Below are 20,839 nucleotides of genomic sequence, written 5' to 3'. Positions count from 1 at the left end.
TAAAACAAAGTAAAACACCAATCCCTGTCCTGATTTTAACAATGTGTGGTATGTCTGGTATTGTTTGTAGTAAATCTCGCTAATTTCCCTGGTCTGGAAACTCAGTTATATTTTCAGTATCCAAAATGTTCAAAAGTGAAAAGTAGGGCTTAGGTATGGTGTTTTGGTATGGTGTTTTGGTATGGTGTTTTGTCATTTGTCATCTGAATTTTGCTGGGCGCTATGCTGGCCCAAAGGTTCCATACCCACAATGAAGCTAGATTATGAATCAGAATGTCATGGGAATTTTCTACCACAATTACATTGACCAGGATAACAGAGGACCTACTGCCTGATGCCCCTGGATCCGCAGATAAGATACAGAGAAAATAACACTCACCTTCCAGTCGATGTTGGCAACTTGATAGCATTGGAAATGACACCCGTCAAGTATTGGGCAAATGTCCAAATGAATGAAATGCCCTTCATTTGCATTGCGAATGTTGCTTTGATGGTTGTGATCAACAAGTACAAATGTAAACGTGGTAATGAAATAAATTACAATAGCAGTATTTTTTGTAATCCAGCAGATGGCAGTAAAGCACCTTCGATAACTGAGCAGCACAAACGATTAGGGGTCCATCAGGTTTAGGCTTGAGATCCAAAGGACTTGATTACAGACAGGTAGTCTAGTGGTCAGGACGTTGGGCCAGTAAACTCAACGGTTGCTTTGGTTCGAATCCCCACGCGAACAAGGCGCTGTCAATATCCCCTTGAGCAAGTCCCCTTAACAAATTGCTCTTGTAAATTGAGCAGATTGAGTGCAATTACTCAGTGCTGAAGCCATTACAACCTCTTTACTCTGCTCACCAAACTATCAACACAAAGTGCTAAACTACATGTAAAATATATCGCCAGATTTGGATTACGTTGCCTTGGATATAAATCAACACAAACAACACTATAGATCTGGAGAACAAGAGGTCTATCTCTAAACCTGTTAGAAACACAAATGGCATATGTATTAGCAGATAATGGCAATTCACCATTCTACACCTGTCTACCAGTGATATCAATGCTGTGACAATGCACAATTCTACTAGTGATATAAATGCTGTGACAATGCACAATTCTACACGTACAGTGCCTTGCGAAAGTATTCGGCCCCCTTGAACTTTGCGACCTTTTGCCACATTTCAGGCTTCAAACATAAAGATATAAAACTGTATTTTTTTGTGAAGAATCAACAACAAGTGGGACACAATCATGAAGTGGAACGACATTTATTGGATATTTCAAACTTTTTTAACAAATCAAAAACTGAAAAATTGGGCGTGCAAAATTATTCAGCCCCCTTAAGTTAATACTTTGTAGCGCCACCTTTTGCTGCGATTACAGCTGTAAGTCGCTTGGGGTATGTCTCTAACAGTTTTGCACATCGAGAGACTGACATTTTTTCCCATTCCTCCTTGCAAAACAGCTCGAGCTCAGTGAGGTTGGATGGAGAGCATTTGTGAACAGCAGTTTTCAGTTCTTTCCACAGATTCTCGATTGGATTCAGGTTTGGACTTTGACTTGGCCATTCTAACACCTGGATATGTTTATTTTTGAACCATTCCATTGTAGATTTTGCTTTATGTTTTGGATCATTGTCTTGTTGGAAGACAAATCTCTGTCCCAGTCTCAGGTCTTTTGCAGACAACATCAGGTTTTCTTCCAGAATGGTCCTGTATTTGGCTCCATCCATCTTCCCATCAATTTTAACCATCTTCCCTGTCCCTGCTGAAGAAAAGCAGGCCCAAACCATGATGCTGCCACCACCATGTTTGACAGTGGGGATGGTGTGTTCAGCTGTGTTGCTTTTACGCCAAACATAACGTTTTGCATTGTTGCCAAAAAGTTCAATTTTGGTTTCATCTGACCAGAGCACCTTCTTCCACATGTTTGGTGTGTCTCCCAGGTGGCTTGTGGCAAACTTTAAACGACACTTTTTATGGATATCTTTAAGAAATGGCTTTCTTTTTGCCACTCTTCCATAAAGGCCAGATTTGTGCAATATACAACTGATTGTTGTCCTATGGACAGAGTCTCCCACCTCAGCTGTAGATCTCTGCAGTTCATCCAGAGTGATCATGGGCCTCTTGGCTGCATCTCTGATCAGTCTTCTCCTTGTATGAGCTGAAAGTTTAGAGGGACGGCCAGGTCTTGCTAGATTTGCAGTGGTCTGATACTCCTTCCATTTCAATATTATCGCTTGCACAGTGCTCCTTGGGATGTTTAAAGCTTGGGAAATATTTTTGTATCCAAATCCAGCTTTAAACTTCTTCACAACAGTATCTCGGACCTGCCTGGTGTGTTCCTTGTTCTTCATGATGCTCTCTGCGCTTTTAACGGACCTCTGAGACTATCACAGTGCAGGTGCATTTATACGGAGACTTGATTACACACAGGTGGATTGTATTTATCATCATTAGTCATTTAGGTCAACATTGGATCATTCAGAGATCCTCACTGAACTTCTGGAGAGAGTTTGCTGCACTGAAAGTAAAGGGGCTGAATAATTTTGCACGCCCAATTTTTCAGTTTTTGATTTGTTAAAAAAGTTTGAAATATCCAATAAATGTCGTTCCACTTCATGATTGTGTCCCACTTGTTGTTGATTCTTCACAAAAAAATACAGTTTTATATCTTTATGTTTGAAGCCTGAAATGTGGCAAAAGGTCGCAAAGTTCAAGGGGGCCGAATACTTTCGCAAGGCACTGTATCTACTAGTGATATCAATGCTGTGACAATACACTTATCTACTAGTGATATCAATGCTGTGACAATGCACAATTCTACTAGTGATATCAATGCTGTGACAATACACTTATACACTTAGCAACATTCCGGTTAGTCCAACGCTCTTACCACTAGGCTACCCGGCCGCCCCCATAGACTAGATGGGAAAGGGTTTATCAGGACGACTGACTCAACCGACTGTCTTTCATTTGTATTATTATTTTATTATGATTATTTTTTATAATTGCAGAAAACGTCAGTATAAAACAGACAACATATGCTAGGGGGGATACAACAAATGACAGATTATACAAAGACCAAAGACATACACGTATTGATTGTTCCAACAGCTTTTCTTTATTGGTAGAATGTAGAATGGTTTTAATAATGTACTGCTCGAACTCCTTATAGAAAACAAGGAAGTGTTTTTAAAAAATATATTAGTTTATTATTTGGAATTATTTTTGTATTCGTTAAAAATATATATATTATCATTTAAAAAAAAACATTTATTGATTACATTTTTCCCATTAACACAATTAGTATTAAGGGTTCACATAGATTTTCATTTATCCTTTATTATACGGTATCTATTCGTCTCCACAGACGACTCTCAATTGCGCGACGTCATTCATCCGGGTACCAGGCGCGCGTCCGTGAAGCCTCTCCTTCACCCAACAGAGACTCCGGGCCCCGGAACTGACTGCGGAACTGCTTCGTACACAAATTAAATTGAAAAAAAAAAAAAATGCCAGATGTCACGGTGTTTTTGTCATGTTTGTTGTTTTTTATTTCAATTTTGCGTCCAGGGATCGGGGCAGAAGTGTCCTTGTGGAATGTCGACATCAACTCAGTGAGTTACATGCGCCGTGACTGTCCTGTGTGTGTGTGTGTGTGTGTGTGTGTGTGTTGTAGCATGACAGTATTTCAGTAGCAGCTGCAGTAGGTAGCCTAGCCTAGCCAGCAGGCTTTTTGAAGTACAACACTCAAGCCCAGGGAAGTAAATAACATCCTGGGTTGACAGATGTAATATGAAGGTTTTCGACGATTCAGACACCAGTGTATGTACTGAAGCTAACGTTACACTGGTCTGATTTGTTTTCATGATCAATATTACATCACATGATCTGGGAAGATAGGCTACTAACTTAGCTACCATAGATGATTTGCTACTAACGTTACTCCTTGAGCCGAGAAGACTCAGTTGTGTCCTCAATAACCTGACAATACTGTAATATATTATATATATACACACACACAGTGTACCTGTTCCAACTCATGACCACTCATCTAAGGTCTGGTAGTGAATGGAATATGTGTATATAGCTAGTTTCCTTATTTCTTAAAGTTGAGATAATACTGCTAGCAAGACTAAGGCTAAGTAACTTTCCAACTAGCTAGTTGTCTGATGTTGTATTGCACAACCATGACAAGTGTTTACATAAAACCTTCTCTTACTGGCACATAGTTGGTAAGAGGTTGTCCAAGGTGCTTGCTGCCATGGTAACTTGATCTATTCGTTTCTTTAGTCACAAAATGCCGTCTTCAGGAAGACATTGTACGCCAACACAACCATCTTCATGACATGTAAGTAATGAACCTTGGACGACGACAAAACGAAGATCATTTGCTTAAAAGGCCCAAAAAGATTTGATTTGACGGCTGTAGTTAAACAGGGTTTTCCTGTTACTCCTGTCGTGCAACTGACTTTACTCGTGGGCTTAGTCTGAAATGGCACCCTGTTCCTTATCCGCTCCCTAGTCAAAAATAGTGCACTATTACTGTATAGGGAATATAGCCCCCCCCCCCCACACACCTCTCTTTCCCTGTGTTTCTGCCATTGACTCTCCTCTCCTCCTCCAGTCCAGGGCGACTTGGCTCTATGTGATTCCACCCTGGCCTTCAACATCAGTTGGTACCTCCGTTCCTCGATCTGCTACAATGAAGTCTTTAATACTCCAGTGAGTACAATCCCTTCTTCTTCTCCCCATTCTCACAGGCAGACTCGTCATAAACCCTGCACACGAACCACACATAGCACACAGAGAAACAGTACGACATATCCAACTGTGCCATCACATTAATGTTGTAATAGCGGAACCACAAAATAGTGTGTTGCCTGTAATGTATTAGACACCATCATTTCTACATTAGAAGAGACATACTCCTTCCTGTTTCTGTTTCTACTTCCTGTAGGACAACAAGGCACTGACTATGTTTGGTCTGGATCACATGCTGAAGGAGGACTGGAGTGGCTTCTACAGCCAGGGATACATGTACTTCGACAACTGCTCGACTCTTTTACTACCCAAGGTCGGCTCTTCTGTTGTTGTTGTTGTTGGGGTTGGGGTTGTTGGGGTGTGTGAGGGGGGGGGGGGGGGGGGTTGCCATACACTGACTTATAATTCTTGGTTGATGTATTATATCTCTGTCCCCCCCCCCTCCCCCGCCTCCATTCCTCCTTCCAGGTGTACTACACAGACTTCAGCCCCTATCAACCCCTCATCAGCCCACAGGTATTATATTATTGTATTCAGACACCTTTTGATTTTAAAAGAAAAGTGTTGTTACGTTACAGCCTTATTCTAAAATAAAATAACACATGGTACCCCATAATGACAAAGCAAAAACTGTTGTAATAACAAAGCAACAACATTTTTTTTTAAATTTACTTAAGTATTCAGACTCTTCACTCAGTACTTTGTTGAAGCACCTTTGGCAGCGATTACAGCCTTGTGTCTTCTTGGGTATGACGCTACAACCTTGGCACACCTGTATTTGGGGAGTTTCTCCCATTCTTCTCTGCACATCCTCTCAAGGTGTCAGGTTGGATGGGGAGTGTCGCTGAACAGCTATTTTCAGGTCTCTCCAGAGATGTTTGATCGGTTTCAAGTCCGGGCTCTGGCTGGCCCACTCCGTTACATTCAGAGACTTGTCCTGAAGCCACTCCTGTGGTGTCTTGGTTGTGTGCTTAGGGTTATTGTCCTGTTGGAAGGTGAACCTTCACCCCAGTCTGAGGTCCTGGGCGCTCTGGAGCAGGTTTTCATCAAGCATTTCTCTGTACTTTGCTTCGTTCATCTTTCCCTTGATCCTGACTAGTCTCCCAGTCCCTGCCACTGAAAAACATCCCCACAGCATGATGCTGCCACCACCAGGCTTCACCGTAGGGATGGTGCCACCACCATGCTTCACCGTAGGGATGGTGCCAGGTTTCCTCCAGACGTGACGCTTGGCATTCAGGTCAAATAGTTACATCTTGGTACCTCCGTTCCTTTATCTGCTACAATGAAGTCTTTAAATATTTTAATCTTATGGTCTGAGAGTACTTTAGGTGCCTTTTGGTAAACTCCAAGCAGGCTGTCATGTGCCTTTTACTGAGGAGTGGTTTCCATTTGGCCACTCTACCATAAAGGCCTGATTGGTGGAGTGCTGCAGAGATTGTTGTCCTTCTGGAAGGTTCTCCCATCTCCACAGAGGAACTCTGGAGCTCTGTCAGAGTGATCATCAGGTTCTTGGTCAAGGCCCTTCTCCCCTGATTGCTCAGTTTGGCTGGGCAACCACCTCTAGGAAGAGTCTTGGTGGTTCCAAACTTCTTCCACTTAAGAATGATGGAGGCCACTGTGTTCTTTGGGACCTTCGATGCTGCAGAAATGTTTTGGTACCCTTCCCCAGATCTGTGCCTCGACACAATCCTGTCTCGGAGCTCTACGGACAATTCCTTTGACCTCATGGCTTGGTTGTTGCTCTGAAATGCACTGTCAACTGTGGGACCTTATATAGACAGGTGTGTGCCTTTCCAAATCCACAGGTGGACACCAATCAGGTTGTAGAAACACCTCAAGGATGATCAATGGAAACAGGATGCACCTGAGCTCAATGTCGAGTCTCACAGCAAAATGTCTGAATACTTATGTAAATAAGGTGTTGCTGTCCGTGGGCAAATATGTAGAGAATGTTTTGTTCAGATCAAGAGGTTCGGTCAAAAAGTGATTGAAATCAAATGGATCCAAACCCATCTGTATACTCACTGTTACTCTGTTGTTTAGAGCGCGGAAGGCAGGCCTTCCAATCAGAGTGCTCCGCAGGGGTGGCTGGAAAAGCCGGTAAGCCAATCAGAACTCTGTTTTATAAGATATCTGTAAACAGGTTGTACATAGTCATGCCTGTTTCTAAATGTGTTTTGCATTTGGAAGTGTGTTTCTGAAATGGCAGCATATGGACCCTGGTCAAAAGTAGTGGACTAAGTACTAAGTACACAGGTGTAAAGTATTTAAGTCAAAAATACTTGAAAGTACTACGTAAGTAGTTTTTTGAGGTATTTGTACTTTTATCATTTATATTTTTGACAACTTATTTTTATGTCACTGCATTCCTAAAGAAAATAATAATGTACTTTTTTTTACCCCGTACATTTTCCCTGAAACCTTAAAAAGTACTCGTAACATTTTGCATGCTTTTAGTAGGACAGGAAAATGGTCTAATTCACACTCCTATCAAGAGAACATCTCTGCTGGTCCTACTGCATCTAATCTGGTGGACTCAACTAAACACACATGTCTGAGTGTTGGCGCGTGTCCCTTCTTATCCATATATTAAACAAAACAAGAACATGGTGCCATCTGCTTTGCTTAATTTAAGGAATTTAAAATCATTTATACTTTTGATACTTCAGTATATTTGAGCAATTACCCTTTTCTTTTGATACTTAAAAGAAATTAGTTTTTTAAAATATATTTAACTCCACACTCGACTCTCAATTGGGCGACGTCATCCATTTGGGTTCCAGGCGCGTCCGTCCGTATGGTGACTCACTTTGACTTGAGTCATTCTATATTAAGGTGTCTTTTACTTTTACTCAAGTATGACAATCGGGTACCCCCCCCACCACCACCACTGTCTAAAATAGGGAACAGCGTGCTATTTGGGATGCGTTCGAAGTGTCTTGTCATGTGTCCCCTTGAAGGATATTGGTGCGGTGGCCAAGGCTTGGTCCGACAGCCCCTACCTGTTTATAGTGAAGGTACAGCCGCAGCAGCGTGGAGATGCCAGCGGGGGGCGCCCTGGAGCAGAGGAGGAGGAGCCTAATGATGTCCAGGGAAACTTGGCCTTTATCAGTCAGTATTACCGTAACTGACACTCTCTAATATGAACATAGGCCCTTTTGACTGAGTGCTTCGTCATTGAAGATCCCTTCTGTCTGCAGAGCGATGAGAAATCTGACTGCCTGTGTCTGACTGCCTGTCTCTGACTGCCCTGCCTGTCTCTGACTGCCCTGCCTGTCTCTGACTGCCCTGCCTGTCTCTGACTGCTTGTGTCTGACTGCGTGTCTCTGAATGCCTGTCTCTGACTGCCCTGCCTGTCTCTGCCTGTCTCTGACTGTCTCTGCCTGTCTCTGCCTGTCTCTGACTGCCCTGCCTGTCTCTGACTGTCTCTGCCTGTCTCTGACTGTCTCTGCCTGTCTCTGACTGTCTCTGCCTGTCTCTGCCTGTCTCTGACTGCCTGTCTCTGACTGCCTGTCTCTGACTGCCCTGCCTGTCTCTGCCTGTCTCTGCCTGTCTCTGCCTCTCTCTGACTGCCTGTCTCTGACTGCCTGTCTGTGTATTTACAGTGACCGTGGAGATGAAGGGGCCTCGTGAATACTCCTCTCCTGCAGACTGGCCTCTTATGATGGTGTGTTTCAGCCCGCCCCAACAGTACAGTATTCAATATCAAAATAGTGTAACTGGAAAAAAGTACACAAGAAATAAGAGAAACAGGTCTAGGGTCAGGTCTAGGGTCAGGCCTAGGGTCAGTGTCAGGTCTAGTGTCAGGTCTAGGGTCAGTGTCAGGTCTAGGGTCAGTGTCAGGCCTAGGGTCAGTGTCAGGTCTAGGGTCAGGTCTAGGGTCAGTGTCAGGTCAGTGTCAGGTCTAGGGTCAGTGCCAGGTCTAGGGTCAGTGCCAGGTCTAGGGTCAGTGCCAGGTCTAGGGTCAGTGCCAGGTCTAGGGTCAGTGCCAGGTCTAGGGTCAGTGCCAGGTCTAGGGTCAGTGCCAGGTCTAGGGTCAGTGCCAGGTCTAGCGTCAGTGTCAAGTCTAGGGTCAGGGTCAGGTCTAGGGTCCCCAGTTCTACATGGTGATGTGTTTGTTCTTCCCCAGTTCTACATGGTGATGTGTATAGTGTATGTGTTCTTCGGGGCGCTCTGGCTCTTCTGGTCGGCCTGTTACTGGAAAGATCTGTTGAGGATCCAGTTCTGGATCGGAGGAGTGATCATCCTGGGCATGCTGGAGAAGGCCGTCTTCTACTCCGAGTACCAGAGCATCCGCTACAGAGGAGACTATGGTCGGTTAAATTCACGCTCTTATTTTGAAATGCACTGTCATTTTTTTGTTGTTGTTGGGGTATGTCGATTTGGTTGATTTGATGGAGAGTTGCATCATGGTCATTCTCTTTTTGTAAATCTGTAAATTTACTTCAACTCACATCTACTTTAAAACAAAAATAATAATAATAATGTTTTTGAATGTTTTCCCTCCACAGTCCAAGGTGCTGTCATCTTTGCCGAGTTGCTGTCTGCTCTGAAGAGATCTCTGGCTCGCATCCTGGTGCTCATAGTCAGTCTGGGCTACGGCATCGTCAAGTGAGTTCATCCTGTCATACTTATTCCCCTTTTTAATAGTGAACTAGGGTCCACGGTCAAAAGTAGTGCACTATGTTTAAAGGAATAGAGTGCCATTTGGAAAGCGTACAATATGAATTACACTATTCTATGGGTTCAGAACTGAGGTCTAGTGTCAGGTCTAGGGTCAGTGTCAGGTCATAGTGAACTAGGGTCCACGGTCAAAAGTAGTGCACTATGTTTAAAGGAATAGAGTGCCATTTGGAAAGCGTACAATATGAATTACACTATTCTATGGGTTCAGAACTGAGGTCTAGTGTCAGGTCTAGGGTCAGTGTCAGGTCATAGTGAACTAGGGTCCACGGTCAAAAGTAGTGCACTATGTTTAAAGGAATAGAGTGCCATTTGGAAAGCGTACAATATGAATACTGACTGTGATTACACTATTCTATGGGTTCAGAACTGAACTGTTGTCATTGTCCATCACCTACTGACTGTATGGTGTGAGGATTCACCTAGTGCTCATGATTTGGGGCGGTACAGATGTTTGATGTATTTTAATAATTGATTATGCTTATGTTATATAAACAGAAGGAGAGGTTATAAGACTTACATTTATAGGGTCCTAGACTATAGATTAACAATATATATATATATATATATATATTCATTAATTATATATTCATTAATTATATAGTTTTGGAATTGTTCCACAGTTTCTCTCGCTCTCTCTCATAATGTGCGACTGAGACAGAACTCTGCAGGGGAGTGTGGGAGAGAAGACCAGTTAGACATTCAACAATAAATCAACGTTCTGGGGAGGGGGACATTTTATTGCCTAGCTTTTAAATAAATACTGAAACTCTGTTTGTATCGCCATGGATACAGGGTTTTGGTCTCAGGAGTAAAAAGGTAACGGCGTGGTCAGTGACATCACGAAGGCGGGACTATTGGGTTTTAATAAAAAATAACTTGAGACTTTTTTTTGTTTGACGCAGAACTTACTCAGCAACATGCGTGCTCTGTTCCTGTTCCTGTTGTCAACTTCTGTCTGCAATTGCATTAAATAAAGGGTTTTGAATGATTTAATTCAATATATTGTCATAATGCTAATTTCACCAATGAGCCAAAGATGGTACGAAATAAACTAACCCTAACATTAATGGAGGATTCCCTCACACTACAATCTTGTACAGTGTTTACATGTACAAGGAGTTGTGACACACACACACAGCGCAGGTTTTACTATCCTTGTGGGGACTTCTGGGGATTTCCCATACCCATGAGGATACTAATACACACACACACACACACACATCAACGCCCTGGTTTTATGGCCTAGCTTTGACCACACATCTGGGCACGTATTCACGAAGCGTCTCCGAGTAAAAGCGCTGATCGAGGATCAGACCCCCATTTTTTTCCAGTGTGATCTAAAAAAAAAAGGGGGGGGGGGGAGCTGATCCTAGATCTGTACTCTGAGACTGTTTTGTGAGTTCAGGCCCTGATTTTCCCTGTTTTCCTGCTCTGTCTCTCGCAGACCCAGGCTGGGCACCACAGTCCACCGGCTAGCAGCAGTAGGCCTGCTCTACCTGCTCTTCTCTTCCGTGGAGGGAGTGCTGCGCGTCACAGGAGTGAGTAGCTACAGTTTGGATTAATCACTACACTTCTCATCGAGTGCAATCACTACACTTCTCATCGAGTGCAATCACTACACTTCTCATCTAGTGTAATCACTACACTTCTCATCGAGTGCAATCACTACACTTCTCATCGAGTGCAATCACTACACTTCTCATCGAGTGCAATCACTACACTTCTCATCGAGTGCAATCACTACACTTCTCATCGAGTGCAATCACTACACTTCTCATCTAGTGTCATCACTACACTTCTCATCTAGTGTCATCACTACACTTCTCATCTAGATCACTTTGAGACACCTTGTGAAGTTTGGATGCACCTGTCTCGTTCTTTGAACTGTCCCTCTGTCCTCAATATTTTTATTTCTCTTTCTCTCTCTTTCTACCTTTCTCTCTCTCCCTCTCTGTCTCTCTTTCTGTCTCTGTCTCTTTCTCTCGCTCTCTTTCTCTTTCTCTGTCCTGTTAATCTCTCTCTCTCTCTCTCTCTTTCTCTCTCTCTTTCTCTCTCTCTCTGTCTCTCTCTCTTTCTCTCTCTCTCTTTCTCTCTCTCTCTCTCTTTCTGTCTCTCTCTGTCTCTCTCTGTCTCTCTCTTTCTCTGTCTCTCTGTCTCTGTCTCTCTGTCTCTCTGTCTCTGTCTCTCTGTCTCTCTCTGTCTCTCTCTGTCTCTCTCTCTCTCTTTCTCTGTCTCTCTGTCTCTGTCTCTCTGTCTCTCTCTGTCTCTCTCTCTCTCTCTCTCTCTCTCTCTCTCTCTCTCTCTCTCTCTCTCTCTCTCTCTCTCTCTCTCTCTCTCTCTTTCTCTCTCTGTCTTTCTCTCTCTCTCTCTCTTTTCAGGGTTTCTATGGGACCGTAGCCCTGGTGGCTAACCTGAGTCTCTCTCTCATTGACTCCTGTGTGATGTGGTGGATCTTCATAAGCTTGTCCCAGACCACTCGTCTTCTGAAGCTGCGTAGGAACGTGGTGAAGCTGTCTCTGTATCAGCATTTCACCAACACACTCATCTTCTCTGTTCTGGGTGAGTTGAAGGGAATTATTTATGGATGCTTTTAATGTCACAGTGGTATGAAAGGCACAGCTTTTCAATTTGATATGAATTTTGTTGTACTCGGGTACTTAATGAAAAAAAGTTTCTGTAATCTCAATATTGACTTATTGAATAAATGATAAGTTATTTATTTTATCTTTTCACTTTGTTTTGTTCCCGTAGCTTCTATTATCTTCATCATCTGGACGACCAAAGTGTTTAAGCTGGTCGACTGCCAGACGGTGAGTTGGTAGATTTTACACTGAACAAAAAACAAAGTCCCATGTTTCCCAGGAACAGGAAATAAAAGATCCCAGAAAATGTTCCATATGTTCCAAAAACTCTTATTTCTCTAAAACAAATGTTGTCTACAAATTAGTTTTATATCCCTGTTAGTGAGCATATCCTCCTTTACCAAGATAATACGTCCGTCCACCTGACAGGTGTAGAATGTCAAGAAGCTGATTAAACAACATGATCATTACATAGGTGCACCTTGTGCTGGGGGACAATAAAAAGTCACTCTAAAACGTGAAGTTTTGTCACACAACACAATGCCACAAATGTCTCAAGTTTTGAGGGAGCGTGAGATGGCGTGCAATTGGCATGTTGACTGAAGGAATGTCCACCAGAGCTGTTGCCAGAATGTACATTTTTCTAACATAAGCCGCCTCCCAACATATTTTTTAGAGAATTTGGCAGTACGTCCAACTGGCCTGTGTATGGCGTTGTTTGGGCGAGCGGTTTGCTGATGTCAATGTTGTGAACAGAGTGCCCCATGGTGGTGGTGGGGTTATGGTATGGGCAGGCGTAAGCTACGGACAACGAACACAATTGCATTTTATCAATGTCAATTTGAATACACAGAGATACTGTGACGAGATCCTAAGGCCCGTTGTCGTGCCATTCATCTGCCACCATCACCTCATGTTTCAGCATGATAATGCAAGGCCCCATGTCGCAAGGATCCGTACACAATTCCTAGAAGCTGAAAATGTCCCAGTTCTTCCATGGCCTGCATACCCACCAGACATGTCACCCACTGAGCATGTTTGGGATGCTCTGGATCGAGGTGTACGACAGCGTGTTCCCGTTCTCACCAATATCCAGCAACTTCCCACAGCCATTGAAGAGGAGTGGGACAACATTCCACAGGCCACAATCAACAGCCTGATCAACTCTGTGAGAAGGAGATGTGTCGCGCTGCATGAGGCAAATTGTGGTAACACCAGATACTGACTGGGTTTCTGATCCACGCCCCAAGCTCTGAGACCAACAGATGCATATCTGTATTCCCAGTCATGTGAAATCCATAGATTAGGGCCTAATGAATTTTTTTTAAATTTACAGATTTTCCTTATGAACTTCAAATCTTTTGAAATTGTTGCAGTTTGCGTGTTTTTTAAAATTATTTTTGCTCAGTGTATAGCTACATATTCTAAACAAATGATACTTGATTATGCTGTTGTCTTGTGTTTTTAATAGACCGTGTCTCTGTCTCTGTATCTGCCACTGTGTGTCTCAGGGTTGGAGGGATTTGTGGGTAGACGATGCCTTCTGGCGCCTCCTCTTTTCCACCATCCTCCTGGTCATCATGGTGTTGCTACGACCCTCCGCCAACAGCCAGAGGTCAGAGGTCAACATTTTTTTTTTAACAGACTATGTACCTGCCTAATGTTTTCATAGAGGTCAGGGGTCATTTGTAATAACACTTTTAATATATACATATCTAATAGTAAGTGTATACATTACAATAGTAACAGTGTAGTAATATACAATAGTATATAGCACCTGTCTGAGGCTGTGTTGTGTTCTCGCAGGTTCTCCCATTCCCCTCTGATCGATGAAGACGATGAGGAGGATGACGCCAAGGAACCCATGCTGAATGAAGCCTTTGGTGAAAGACTTTAACCAGTTTAACGTTAGGATTTCCTGCTGTATTGATATAATATATGACAATAGGGATCTCTAGCGGGGTTGGGGTCAACTCCAGTCTAGCGGGGTTGGGGTCAACTCCAGTCTAGCGGGGTGGGGGTCAACTCCAGTCTAGCGGGGTTGGGGTCGACTCCAGTCTAGAGGGGTTGGGGGTCAACTCCAGTCTAGAGGGGTTGGGGTCAACTCCAGTCTAGCGGGGTTGGGGTCAACTCCAGTCTAGCGGGGTTGGGGGTCAACTCCAGTCTAGCGGGGTTGGGGGTCAACTCCAGTCTAGCGGGGTTGGGGGTCAACTCCAGTCTAGCGGGGTTGGGGGTCAACTCCAGTCTAGCGGGGTTGGGGTCGACTCCAGTCTAGAGGGGTTGGGGTCGACTCCAGTCTAGAGGGGTTGGGGGTCAACTCCAGTCTAGAGGGGTTGGGGGTCAACTCCAGTCTAGAGGGGTTGGTGGTCAACTCCAGTCTAGAGGGGTTGGGGGTCAACTCCAGTCTAGCGGGGTTGGGGTCAACTCCAGTCTAGCGGGGTTGGGGTCAACTCCAGTCTAGCGGGGTTGGGGGTCAACTCCAGTCTAGCGGGGTTGGGGGTCAACTCCAGTCTAGCGGGGTTGGGGGTCAACTCCAGTCTAGCGGGGTTGGGGGTCAACTCCAGTCTAGCGGGGTTGGGGGTCAACTCCAGTCTAGCGGGGTTGGGGGTCAACTCCAGTCTAGCGGAGTTGGGGGTCAACTCCAGTCTAGCGGAGTTGGGGGTCAACTCCAGTCTAGCGGGGTTGGGGGTCAATTCCGAAAGTAAACCCAATTCCACATTTTCCTATTTGAAAAGCATTGAGGAGAATTGGAATTTCCGTGTACTTCCTGAAATGACCCCGAATCTGGTCTCTCCGGTGCCTTCAGAAAGTGTTTACACCCCTTGACATTTTGTTGTGTTACAGCCTGAATTCAAAATGAATTAAATATTTATTTTATTTTATTACATTTGTGAGAAAAAAAAATATTTAAACCATTTGAATTCAGGCTTTAACACAACAAAATGTGGAATAAGTCAAAGGGGTGTGAATACTTTCTGAAGGCCCTGCATCTAACTCCACATTTCTGTTCCAGAGGGGATGAAGATGAGAGGCACCAAGGCTGAGACTAATGGATCCCAGTCACAGAAACTACTCAGTAAAGAGGTCAGTCCATTCAATTCAAAACTACTCAGTGAGGCGGCGAGTCCAATTATTTATATATATATATATATATATATATATATATATATATAATATCCCAGAGGGGTAATTACTTTGGGCATGTCTGCAGCAACAAAATCAACAGTGTCTAGGGCTCCAAGGGCTCAGGTCCTCCGAGAGAAAGAATTAGAGGGAGCATACAGGACACCGGATAAGACAGGAGAAATACTCCAGATATAACAGACTGATCCTAGCCCCCCGACACAAACTATTGCAGCATAAATACTGGAGGCTGAAACGGGAGGGGTCGGGAGACACTGTGGCCTCATCCGACTATATACTCCTGGACAGGACCAACCAGGCAGGATATAACCCCACCCACTTTTTCAAGGCACAGCCCCCACACCACGAGAGGGATATCTTCAACCATCAACTTACAAGACTGAGTATAGCCCACGAAGATCTCCCCCATGGCACGAACCCGAGGGGGGGCGCCAACCCGGACAGGAAGATCACATCAGTGACTCAACCCACTCAAGTGACGCACCCCTCCTAGGGACGGCATGGAAGAGCACCAGTAAGCCAGTGACTCAGCCCCTGTAATAGGGTTAGAGGCAGAGAATCCCAGTGGAAAGAGGGGAACCGGCCAGGCAGAGACAGCAAGGGCGGTTCGTTGCTCCAGAGCCTTTCCGTTCACCTTCACACTCCTGGGCCAGACTACACTCAATCATATGACCCACGGAGGAGATGAGTCTTCAATAAAGACTTAAAGGTTGAGACCGAGTTTGCGTCTCTCACATGGGTAGGCAGACCATCCCATAAAAATGTAGCTCTATAGGAGAAAGCCCTGCCTCCAGCTGTTTGCTTAGAAATTCTAGGGACAATTAGGAGGCCTGCGTCTTGTGTAGGTATGTACGGCAGGACCAAATCAGAGAGATAAGTAGGAGCAAGCCCATGTAACGCTTTGTAGGTTAGCAGTAAAACCTTACTGTCTTTCCAAGCTAGTCGGAAGACTTCCAGTTTGGTGTGGCACCATTTCCGTTCCAATTTTCTGGAAGCTTGCTTCAGAGCTCGGGTATTTTCTGTGTACCAGGGAGCTAGTTTATGACAAATGTTTTTTGTTTTTAGGGGTGCGAATGCATCTAGGGTATTACGCAAAGTTCAATTTAGTTCTTCAGTTAGGTGGTTAACCAATTTTTTTGTACTCTGACATCCTTGGGTAGGTGGAGGGAGTCTGGAAGGGCATCTAGGAATCTTTGGGTTGTCCGAGAATTTATAGCACTGCTTTTTGATGATCCTTGGTTGGGGTCTGATGACTTAACTTAGTCATCTTTTCACAGTCCAATCTGATTCAAGACACTGTTTTGCGTATATCCCAATAAATGAATGTATCCTTTCTCTTGTTCTCAGGACGAAGACCTGAAATGGGTTGAGGAGAACATTCCCACGACTGTTGCTGATGTGTGAGTAGGAAAGAAATGAAAATGTTGAAGATGTATTGGCCCAAGTTACTGCTATGTTCATAATTATATACAGTACCAGTCAAATGTCTGGACACACCTGCTCATTCAAGGGTTTTTCTTTATTTGTACTATTTTCTACATTGTAGAATAACAGTGAAGACATCACAACTATGAAGTAACACGTATGGAGTCATGTAGTAACCAAAAAAGTGTTTAACAAATCAAAATATATTTGAGATTCTTCAAAGTAGCCACCCTTTGCCAAGAGTATGCAAAGCTGTCATCAAGGCATTCTTTCAACCAGCTTCAATTAACAGGTGTGCCTTGTTAAAAGTTCATTTGTGGAATTTATTTCCTTCTTAATGTGTTTGAGGCAATTAGTTGTGTTGTGACCAGGTAGGGGTGGGTGTCTATATTATTCTCTCTGGTATGCAATCTGGTTTCTGCTCAGGTTATGGACGTGTCACTGCAACCTTAAAAGGTCCTCAATGATGTCACCATGGCCCTTGATTCTAAGTAATGTTGTGCTGCTATTTTTATTGACTTGGCCAAAGCTTTTGATACAGTAGACCATTCCATTCTTGTGGGCCGGCTAAGGAGTATTTGGTGTCTCTGAGGGGTCTTTGGCTTGGTTTGCTAACTACCTCTCTCAAAGAGTGCAGTGTATAAAGTCAGAACATCTGCTGTCAGCCACTGCCTGTCACCAAGGGAGTACCCCAGGGCTCGATCCTAGGCCCCACGCTCTTCTCAATTTACATCAACAACATAGCTCAGGCAGATGATACAGTTTTATAGTCAGCTGGCTCCTCCCTGGATTTTGTGTTAATTGCTCTACAACAAAGCTTTCTGTGTCCAACAAGCTTTCTCTGCCCTTAACCTTGTTCTGAACACCTCCAAAACAAAGGTCATGTGGTTTGGTAAGAAGAATACCCCTCTCCCCTACAGGTGTGATTACTACCTCTGAGGGTTTAGAGCTTGAGGTAGTCACCTCATACAAGTACGTGGGAGTATGGCTAGACGGTACACTGCTCTTCTCTCAGCACATATCCAAGCTGCAGGCTAAGGTTAAATCTAGACTTGGCTACTTCTATAGTAATCACTCCTCTTTCACCCCAGCTGCCAAACTAACCCTCATTCAGATGACCATCCTACCCATGCTAGATTACGGAGACGTAATTTATAGATCGTCAGGTAAGGGTGCTCTCGAGAGGCTAGATGTTCTTTACCATTCGGCCATCAGATTTGCCACCAATGCTCCTTATAGGACACATCACTGCACTCTATACTCCTCTGTAAACTGGTCATCTCTGTATAGCTGACGCAAGATCCACTGGTTGATGCTTATTTATAAAACCTTCTTAAGCCTCACTCCCCCCTATCTGAGATAAATAGGACCAAGTCCATATTATGACAAGAACAGCTCGAATAAGCAAAGAGAAATGACAGTCCATCATTACTTCAAGACATGAAGGTCAGTCAATCTGGAAAATTAAGAACTTTGAACGTTTTCTTCAAGTTCAGTCGCAAAAAACCATCAATGCTGAATTTGTCTCTCATGAGGACCGCCACAGGAAAGGGAGACCCTGAGTTTTGATTTGATTTAACTAGGCAAGTCCAGTTAAGAACAAATTCTTATTTACAATGACGTCCCCAACGACCCGGACGACGCTGGTCCTATTGTGCGCCGCCCTGTGGGGCTGTAGTATCGAATCAGTGTCTGTAGCTATGCAGTGCCTTAGACCGCTGCGCCACTCGGGAACCCTTACCTCTGCTGCAGAGGATACGTTCATTAGAGTTCACTGATGCACCTCCGATGATTGCAGCCCGAATAAATACAGACACAGACACATCTCAACATCAACTGTGTGAATCAGGCCTTCATGCTCATATTGCTGCAAAGGAACCACTACTAAAGGACACCACTAAGAAGAAGAGACTTACTTGGGCCAAGAAACACGAGCAATGGACATTAGACCAGATGGAAATCTGTGCTTTGGTCTGATGAGTCCAAACTGGAGATTTTTGGTTCCAACCGCCGTGTCTTTGTGAGACGCAGAGTAGGCGAACGCATGATCTCTGCATGGTTCCCACCGTGAAGCATGGAGGAGGTGGTGTGATGGTGTGGGGGTGCTTTGCTGGTGACAGTCAGTGATTTATTTAGAATTCAAGGCACACTTAACCAGCATGCTCAGCATATGTGGAAACTTATTCAAGACTGTTGTAAAAGCATTCCAGGTGAAGCTGGTTGAGAGAATACCAAGTGTGCAAAGCTGTCATCAAGGCAAAGGGTGGCTACTTTGATGAATCTCAAATATAAAATATTTTGATTTGGTTTAAAACTTCTGGTTACTACATGATTCCATATGTGTCATATCATAGTTTTGATGACTTCACTATTATTGTGCAATGTAAAATAAAAAAAATTAAAAAAATAAACCTTGAACGATGTAGGTGTTCTAAAACTTTTGACTGGTACTGTACATTTAAAAAAAAATCATACATGAACAAATAAGCAATTATCTCTGTCTTCCTCTCTCTCTGTCTCTGTCTCCCTCTCTCTCTGTCTCCCTCTACAGAGCCCTCCCAGTAATGCTTGACGAAGAGGAGGTAAATAAGGAACTTCTCTCTTTTTTAAAATGTTTACCTTTATTTAACTAGGCAAGTCAGTTAAGAACAAATTCTTATTTTCAATGACGGCCTAGGAACAGCCTGTTCAGGGGGCAGAACGACAGATTTGTACCTTGTCAGCTTGGGGATTTGAACTTGCAACCTTTCGATTACTAGCCAAATGCTCTAACCACTAGGCTACCTGCTGGTTACTAGTCCAACGCTCTAACCACTAGGCTACCCTGCCGCCTCTAACCACTAGGCTACCTGCCACCCCTACACTCTAACCACTAGGCTACCTGCCACCTCTACACTCTAGCCACTAGGCTACCTGCCGCCTCTACACTCTAACCACTAGGCTACCTGCCACCCCTACACTCTAACCACTAGGCTACCTGCCACCTCTACACTCTAACCACTAGGCTACCTGCCTCCCCTACACTCTAACCACTAGGCTACCTGCCACCCCTACCTGCCACCCCTACACTCTAACCACTAGGCTACCTGCCGCCTCTACACTCTAACCACTAGGCTACCTTCCGCCCCTACACTCTAACCACTAGGCTACCTTCCGCCCCTACACTCTAACCACTAGACTACCTGCCTCCTCTACACTCTAACCACTAGGCTACCTGCCACCCCTACCTGCCACCCCTACACTCTAACCACTAGGCTACCTGCCACCTCTACACTCTAACCACTAGTCTACCTGCCGCCTCTACACTCTAACCACTAGGCTACCTGCCACCCCTACACTCTAACCACTAGGCTACCTGTCTCCTCTACACTCTAACCACTAGGCTACCTGCCACCTCTACACTCTAACCACTAGTCTACCTGCCGCCTCTACACTCTAACCACTAGGCTACCTTCCGCCCCAATGTCTCTAATGACTGCCGGTCACATTTTTTGTCTATTTTTTTTTAAAAATACAAAAAAATAAAGCTCAGTCAAAAGTTATATTTTGTGTTACTATCATTCAACAGAGACACATGTTTCTCTCGCTTTTTGTCCCCAGGAAATTCTGAAAACCAAGATGGAGAGATCCAAAATGGAATGACCGAGGGGAGGGGTTTCACTGAGGGGAGGGGTTTCACCGAGGGGAGGGGTTTCACCGAGGCAGCCATTGATGGAGTCAAATGAAGTGATCCATCAGATCCTATATTTATGTACAACACTTTTATGTTCCTTCATTTTGAGCACCGCCATGCAGCCGCTAATAAACTCTACGGCTTTGCCAAATGGCCCCCTATTCCCTCTGTAGTGCACTACTGTTGACCAGGGCCCATAGGGTAGTGCCCTACTGTTGACCAGGGCCCAAAAGGTAGTGTACCCTATGGGCCCTGGTCAACAGTAGTGCACTCCATTTGGGATGTCACTTGGCCCAGTGAGTCAGTCAGTCTGCCATTGACACCTATCTATAATAGTATTGACACAGGGGCAGTCTGATAATTTGTCAGATTTGCTAAATGCATTATTATGTGTCACTGTGAGGCTTTTTATGTTAGTTTCTGCCACCACCTCCCAAGATAATTAATTTGACACCCCCCCCCCCCCCCTCCCTCCCCCTCCCCTACACTGACACAGTGCAAGTTAAACACAGCCTGTGAGGCCAGACTAGGCCCACTCCCTCCCCCCCCTCTCCCCAACACTGACA

General features: G+C 44.4%; 1 protein-coding gene across 1 annotated transcript; it reads left to right on the top strand.

Annotated features, from left to right (window-relative positions):
• Positions 1 to 3,386: 3,386 nt before the first annotated feature.
• On the top strand, positions 3,387 to 20,745 carry LOC139383373 (transmembrane protein 87A-like). The gene is made up of 19 exons (XM_071127895.1): positions 3,387 to 3,613; positions 4,290 to 4,347; positions 4,624 to 4,721; positions 4,957 to 5,073; positions 5,229 to 5,276; positions 6,807 to 6,863; positions 7,724 to 7,874; positions 8,369 to 8,430; positions 8,893 to 9,076; positions 9,275 to 9,374; positions 10,894 to 10,987; positions 11,828 to 12,008; positions 12,201 to 12,259; positions 13,543 to 13,646; positions 13,838 to 13,914; positions 15,045 to 15,115; positions 16,523 to 16,575; positions 19,152 to 19,182; positions 20,201 to 20,745. Exons 1-19 carry the CDS (start codon positions 3,509 to 3,511, stop codon positions 20,240 to 20,242), a joined length of 1,692 nt encoding a protein of 563 aa, XP_070983996.1. The 5' UTR covers positions 3,387 to 3,508; the 3' UTR covers positions 20,243 to 20,745.
• Positions 20,746 to 20,839: the final 94 nt, after the last annotated feature.

The sequence above is a fragment of the Oncorhynchus clarkii genome, chromosome 25, assembly GCF_045791955.1.
Source record: "Oncorhynchus clarkii lewisi isolate Uvic-CL-2024 chromosome 25, UVic_Ocla_1.0, whole genome shotgun sequence".
Taxonomy (NCBI): Eukaryota; Metazoa; Chordata; class Actinopteri; order Salmoniformes; family Salmonidae; genus Oncorhynchus; species Oncorhynchus clarkii.
This window is presented reverse-complemented; position numbering and strand designations above follow the sequence as displayed.

Coding starts and splice junctions, on each gene's coding strand:
- LOC139383373 (XM_071127895.1), top strand. CDS start 3,509: ATGCCAGATGTCACGGTGTTTTTGTCATGTTTGTTGTTTTTTATTTCA. Junction 4,722..4,956: donor ATGAAGTCTTTAATACTCCA/GTGAGTACAATC, acceptor TACTTCCTGTAG/GACAACAAGGCACTGACTAT. Junction 15,116..16,522: donor AGAAACTACTCAGTAAAGAG/GTCAGTCCATTC, acceptor TCTTGTTCTCAG/GACGAAGACCTGAAATGGGT.